Source organism: Crassostrea angulata, chromosome 7 (genome assembly GCF_025612915.1).
Source record: "Crassostrea angulata isolate pt1a10 chromosome 7, ASM2561291v2, whole genome shotgun sequence".
In the NCBI taxonomy this organism is placed as follows: domain Eukaryota; kingdom Metazoa; phylum Mollusca; class Bivalvia; order Ostreida; family Ostreidae; genus Magallana; species Magallana angulata.
In genome coordinates, this window is record NC_069117.1 from 32,184,547 (window position 1) to 32,192,010 (window position 7,464).

Here is a 7,464-nt window from a genome sequence, read left to right on the forward strand (position 1 = left end):
CAACTTCCATTACAATGACGATCAATTTGTCTTGAATAAGTTGTTTTCACATACGAAAGCCGAGAAGGATCATTCGAGATTCGAAATACGAGATTCGAAATACGAGATTCGAGATTCGAAATTCGAGATTCAATATCTAAATTAACCAATCAAATCAAGGATCTGAAAATATGTATCCTAGCGACATCAAACTGTTCTAAATAAAAATCATACGTACATGCTCTTATATACAAATAAATGCTATGTTCACTTCTCCCTACCTAACTAAATAATTATTTGTATTTACTTTTACACAGAATATCTAAGTAGACTAGTAATAATGCAGTGTGCTTCGCGGATCTAAGTGATTTTGTTTGGCCTGGTGCATTTCCACCTGATGCGTTTGAACCCTAAGGTATTTCACCACCAGTAATAGTTTAAAACCCGGGTTTATTCACCCCTTTTGTGTAAAAATGCGGTTATGGTAGAGAACTTCATAAGCGTAGCTAATTTTTTGTGTAGGGGGTCCTAGGCCAATTTAAAAAAAATTTACTATGTAAATTTAATAAGCTCCAATTTTCCCGAGGAGGGGGTCCAGATCCCCTGACCCCCTCCTTTCTAGATCCCCGCATGAAGATTAGTACATGTATCTAAATAATCTAAATATAAATAATCTGTCCTGTTTCACTAATAAATATAAGCATATCTTATCGTTTTATGCATGCATACAGTGATACACTAGTACTATGATTATAAACAAATCATTGAGATATTATCACATCATACGGAATTATTAATAAATACAATTTTTTTTCCTTTTCCTCAGTAAACAACTTATTATGAGTCTTACTTTTGGAATTGTTTTCAATATAGAAGGATACCTACTCTCTACAATTAAAGGTAGGGATGATAGGGTGCCAATTTGTTCACATTGCCGATTTCTTGTGCAGAGAACAGTAAAACCCTTTATTTGATTGTGCATGAATATTTCAAAATTAATTGTTGTACATATATTTTGTTATAATTCATTCATTGATATATCAACAAGAAAGAATAAAAGCATATGTTTCACAGCCAAGTTAAGTTTCTCTGTAGTTTCCTACCCCCCTACCCCCCACCGCACCAAAATTGACAATAATTACATATAAGTCATACAAATGTTTACTTTTTTTGTAAGTAAATCTCTAAAGATGTAAATAAGCACTGCAAACAAAGATGTATGTATTTAATGTGTGCATTTAATACATTACACTTAGCCAGATAAAATGTAATCAGGATGAAGCTACAAGGGGTGAGTGGTGCAAATTTACCAATTTGTCGCCATACACACAGAACACCAAATAAAGAAACTGTGAGTGGTGTGTGGAATGCATAAAAGATGGCGGCAAATTATCTCAAATAATCAGTGCAAAAACCCACAAATAGGCTGTTATTTGTTACATATCCTGCAAAAACATTGATAAAAAATGTTATCGTCCCATAACAGCCGATTAAGTTAATGTGCACATATGGTCAACGTACATGTAATTCTAATATACAAGAAGGCGGACGTATCGGGCGGGGATCCAGAAAATTAAATTTCAAAATGATCGGTTGAATTACATCAAATGCTTTGAAAATTGTTTTAAACTATCGCACGGGTCAAAATGCGTGATAGAAGCTATGTACAGTGTTATTGGAAACTTTCATTTTATATCAATATGTAGTATTACCTATTATAACAAATGAGAGTATATCACAACTGCCACAAACAATACATGTCCTTTACCGGCACCACCTCCCTCCCCATAAAAAAATGAAACAATTGTCGTTTTATTTGCTAAAATGTGTGTGGTTCAAGATTTTTCTAAAGGACATACCCGATTAGAATTGAAAAAAAGAGTCGTACGTTTAAAACTAATTTTGTCAAAACTTTTAGATTCATTTGGTTATATTTTGGTCCATTTGGGTAAATATATGCACCAGCGCAGCTCTAATTTATATATAATCAGGCCATAAATTCAAAATATTTTCAAAAATTAATAGCTTTAAATCCAGTGGATGAAAGAAAAGGAAAGCAAGTCGAACTCGATGAGTGCTAATACCTGTGTTGAATGAATGGTACAGTAGGATATGCGCAAAAAAGTCCCGTCTACTCTTTCCTACCCTATAATTATTGGAATATTAAACCCGATTATAAGGGTCAAATTAAAAATCAAGTACGGATATGTACCTGTTTATCAAAAGTAAAACTACTCATAATTTATCTACAGTGCATCGTTATGGAGCTACACAGAAAGTTTTGCCGAGCCAAATAAAAAAAACCCTGGAAAACGAAGAGAAAAGAAAGTGGGGACAGATTAACTGACAAATTAATTAGGACTATATAGCCGCCCCACCCCCCTCTTGAAATGTATATACTGAAAACAGATTATTGGCGTATAACATCCGCACACAATTTAAAGAAAATTTCATGGTTTTTTTTATCATTTTCGCTAGCTAATGTAAGACATCACAAATACCCCAAGCCCCCTCACAGAAAAGGAAATGCTAGGTGATGAGAGAGAGAGTGAGAGAGAGAGAGAGAGTGTCGATGTAAATCACAGGTGCGCTAACACCGTTAAAATTAAAGCTTGCTAGTTGGTCTGCCCTACCCAAGCTACCTCCTCTCTTTTCTCGTTTTAGAGGCTTAATTATTGTCTATATATGCTTGTAACAAATCAAATCAATTTCAAATTCTAAATCAAACTGTATTTGACACTACAAAACTCTCTCTGTGTCTGTCTGTCTGTCCGTCCGTCCGTCCGTCCGTCTGTCTCTCTCTCTCTCTCTCTCTCTCTCTCTCTCTCTCTCTCTCTCTCTCATATCGACACTGGCATTGCCATACCCTACAATACACTATTCTTATCTGGATTTTTGTCTTTGAGGTTGTAAATCATTATATCTTCTATGGTTTAAAACTTTATCATAACCTATATTTTGACATGTCGATTATTTTTTTGAGTTTCGTTTCATAGCTAAAACATTTAGATTAAACAGATCTTTCTTCGCGAGCCGATTTTTACACAGTTGGGGCGAATACACTTCGGGTTAAAATTGTTCGGGGGGAAATACATACAGGGCAAACAAAACCACTTAGATTCGCAAAGCCAACAGTGTTATTTCTAATTTAATTGTTTATACTGTGTGGGGTTAATTCATCAATGTTAATTTAACCATTTTATAACCACTATATAAGAGCTATTAAGACATTTATTTGTAGGAAAAAGCATGTACGAATGATCTTTATTTAGAACAGTTTGATGTTGCTAGGATACAGGTTTCAGATTCATGATTTGATTGGTTAATTTAGATATTGAATCTCGAATTTCGAATCTCGAATCTCGTATATCGAATCTCGTATTTCGAATCTCGAATCTCGAATGATCCTTCTCGGCTTTCGTATTTTCATGTTAGCTGTAATTTTGTCACATCGTCTGTTCACAAATCATTAATTTTGACAAATAGTATTTTTCTTCGTAGCAAAGATTCTGTTCGATTTTAAAGAATGCTCACTTATTTACTTTTTCAGATGCTAAAAACAATTACTTTGAAAAATTTTGTCCATTTCAAAGACGAGACTGTCATTCATTTAGATGCAAACAAAGAAGAGAGAGATGGCTGTAATTCTCTAAATGTTTTCGTAGGAGCTAATTTCTGTGGGAAAAGTACCATCATAGAATTGATACGACGATGCATGACTGACGAAATAAATTTGTCAAAAACAAGCCTTTTTCTTGAAGATTCAGTTGCATATGCATTCTGTAAGTTTGATGATGAAATTATTTCTGGAATCATCGCTGAGCCCCACCCGAATCATTATCATTCGCCAACGGTGTATAAATTTTTCATTTACGACAAGGTAAATGACAAGGAAAATGAAACCTTTTTTCGTTTTAAGTCGTCCAAGAACAGAGCTCATTTCTACACTGATGTTCTGGGCGACACGGAAAAGAAAGTATTTAGGAAACTCTTAGGAAAAGAAACAGATGAAACAAGCCAAACTGATGAAAACATTAACTATCTTCTCAAAATGATAAAGACAAAAAAAGTTACACGTTTTTCTCAAAATAAACCAAGCTGGAAAGATATCGAAAACCAATTTATAGCTACTTTTCCCCTGAGAGGAATTGGAATTGCACAATGGTCCAAAAGTGAAAGAATAAAAAATGAACGCAACTATATAGAGGCTTGTGAAAGGGCTGAAGTTATATCAACATTGTTAAAGACAAAGAAATTTGACGAAGAGTATGAGAAAGAAATTTTTGAATTCATAACATACCCCGACGTATTTACCTTTACACAAAACAATGAACATATATATGTTCAAAAAGACGAATTAAAATTTCATTTGTTAAAGACATCTGAAGGAATAATAGAAGCCAAACTGACGTGTTTGCTCTTGGCGCACAAGAACATCAAAACTCTTTGTCTGGAGGAGCCTGATCGAGGAATGCACCCTCAAATGATTGAACGGTTAAAGACAGTGTTGTGCAGAGCAGCATATAACAAAACAATTATTGTTGTGACACATAGTCCCATTTTTATTGACAATGTTACCTTCAACAACACGCACGTTTTTTTTCGACAGAAAAGAAAAGACGATTTAAACAATTGTTCACTAAAAAAAGTAAGGAGTTGCCCAAATCTTTCAAAAGTATCTGGCATTGATCCATGGAACCGAAGTTTGTTGTTTAAAAGAAAACAAATACGTGTAACAGATTTTTACACTTGTTCTGTTGAAAGAGTTTGGAGTTGTCCAGACCTCTCAATAGTGCACATGGAAAAAATGCAAAGCTTGTTGTCCAACATTGAAAAAATTCGACGAAATAGAAGAATTGATAGCAGTTGTTCTCTTTTAAAAGTCAGAAGTTCGGAACTTTCAAACTTGTCCGACATTGAAATAATCCGAAGTGTGTTGTTCGCAACCAAAGTTTTATTGGTAGAAGGAGTAACCGACAGAGAAGTAGTGCAAGGTATTTTTACCGAGTACAAAAAAAAGCATCATGGAAACATAGGGAGAAAGATAGGAGAATTCAAAAGGGACATAACGACATATCAAGTTGTTTCTGTTAACGGTTGCCAAAATATCCAAAGGGTACGGAATTTCTGCGAGCATATTCATCTAACATGCTTGTGTTTAATGGACCTTGACACAATTGTCCATTGTGAAATTGTCAAAATGTTAAATGTCCCGTGTAAAGTGATTACAGGGTTTTCGAGAATACTTGATAAAACTAATAAAAAAAAATTTGGTAGATTCATTAAAGATCGAAAAAGTTTGTCTTCGTTTATTGCCGATGGCGATTCGTTGAAAGCAGCAAAGTTGTTGGAGTTAAAAGAAAACACTTTTATATGGAGCAATGGCGCTTTGGAGAATGCCATTTTAAGTTCCCCAGAGCTGAATGAAAAAATTTGGGAGAAACTTAGACTGAAGGACAAACCAATAACTGCCAAAAATCTTAAGGATAATTTAACGGAACGACTCACCGTAGAACAGGGGAAAAAACTTTATGCTCAGTTATTAGCCGTCACGGAAATAAAAAGATTTATCAAATTTATGGAGAAAAAAGAATATCAAACATTTTAACAATAGCTATTGTGAACTTGATATGAGTGAATTGAAATAATATTATTAATTTTTTGTCCTCCGCTTCGGCCGATATGTGTCCATATGAGGCGCCTGGCAAATTATACTATTTGCGCACGCATTGCGCCCTGTACTACTTTATTTACTATTTAATGACAATCTCATTAAATTTTTAATTACACGTTGGTTACTAAAAACGTAACTCTTATCTGTTTACCTTGCAAGTTAAATATTTAACCAATTATATACAAAATAAATCAAATCACCTTTTTCTTATCATTTGCGTACTAAAAGTCAAGCTTATTCATGTCTTGCTATATCGGAAATCAACTATAAACAGTGTTGTATATCTTATTAACCATGTGGTGTTTAAAGTAGTATTGCTAGTTGCGTAATGTTTTTGTATTAAATGAACAGAACTGACCAATTATATTACATGCCGACCATTCCTTTAAAAGGAATTTTTGTTTCAATTGTTAAGTCTCTCGATTATAGTAGCATCCGTATGGAACCTAGCAATGTTGTTGTTGTTTTAAAGTTTTTTGTGTTTTGTTTTTTTTCTGTTTTTTTTCTGTTGAAATCGACAGAAATACTAGACGATTTGTGAATATGTAATGTTGATTACTTTGTACATTTATTTTTTACAGACGTAAAAGATAGATTATTAATAGCGAGCGCAGCGAGGCGCCGCTCGCGTAACGAGCTCCATAGTCAACGTGTACGAACGGAGGAAATTCGAGTTGAAATCTGCACATTGTTCAAAGAAAATTTTGTGGACCCGCGTGAAAACGTTCTACTATCCCAGTGATGCTTTGCAGTGCATAGCAACATAGTGGAACAGGAAGCGTTTCAATGGAAAATTCTTACCGCTAAATCGCATACATTATTTTCATTTAACAATAAAAAAATCCCTCTAAAAACATTAAAGTAAATAACACATAAGCCTACGTAAAAAATTTGCACCTATCTGAACTTTTGCTGACATATGACGTCATTTCCTTCCCCGAATTAGTCCGACAAAGAACAAGGGACGTTATTAGCCGTATTTGGCCGCAAAATTTATCATATTTTCGACGTCTTAGTTTTGTTTTTTGATGTGGTGCATTGTACTAAGTTCGACACTGGCTAAATTCTACAGGCACCACAAATGACGTCATTTTTCATTATGACGTCACTAGTGTACGCTAAACATGGAATGATCTCCAAAAATCGTTATACCGAGCGCAGCGAGAGGCGGGCGAAGCCCGCCTCGCGAAGCGAGGATTAATGGTAACACGTATATATACGAAAATCAGTGAAAAATGAAAGTTGAATCAGGGGTACTAAGGCCAAAAAAAAATTCTTCCAGCCCTGGGCGCCGCCATCTTGGCAGCCATTTTGTTTATAAAAAGTTAGTTCGATCATTGATTGACTAGCGCTGGTACTTGTCGATGTTTATTGTCCTTAAACTCGATTAAATAAGTTCCAATGTTTCAATAGAAGGTAATTTGAATTAAAAGAAATTAAAAAGGAAACCAGATAAGTTTCAATAGCGCTTCAATCAAGAAATACGACTTGTTCTATGTATGTCTTATCAAATTATCAGATGGAAAATAAAAACATTAACGTCAAGGAACTGATCTTTTTGATACTGAATAAAGTATTCAATTTTATTACATTGGCATTCATATGAATTAAATTGATGAGCAATGAAAGAAGAAATTGAAAAAATTCGGAATCACGTAACTCTTCGGCTATTTCCGAAGACAAAACTTGAACGTTTTACGTCTGAAATATGACGTCATAATGTAGACTGAGCACGCGACGTTTAGTTTAACTTTGACGAATGATTTGAGTAGGCAACCAGGCGGATCCTACTGTGTACGTTTCAAATAAAT

At 34.4% G+C, this 7,464-nt stretch overlaps 1 protein-coding gene across 1 annotated transcript; it reads left to right on the forward strand.

Moving 5' to 3' along the window:
• Positions 1 to 4,030: 4,030 nt before the first annotated feature.
• Positions 4,031 to 6,240, forward strand: LOC128191299 (uncharacterized). The gene is made up of 3 exons (XM_052863380.1): positions 4,031 to 4,634; positions 4,863 to 5,200; positions 6,235 to 6,240. Exons 1-3 carry the CDS (start codon positions 4,031 to 4,033, stop codon positions 6,238 to 6,240), a joined length of 948 nt encoding a protein of 315 aa, XP_052719340.1.
• Positions 6,241 to 7,464: the final 1,224 nt, after the last annotated feature.

Excerpts from the sequence above, each read along its gene's own strand:
- LOC128191299 (XM_052863380.1), top strand. The coding sequence starts at position 4,031 with ATGATAAAGACAAAAAAAGTTACACGTTTTTCTCAAAATAAACCAAGC. Across the intron at positions 4,635-4,862 it reads TTCACTAAAAAAAGTAAGGA|TCAGAAGTTCGGAACTTTCA; the intron begins GTTGCCCAAATC and ends CTCTTTTAAAAG.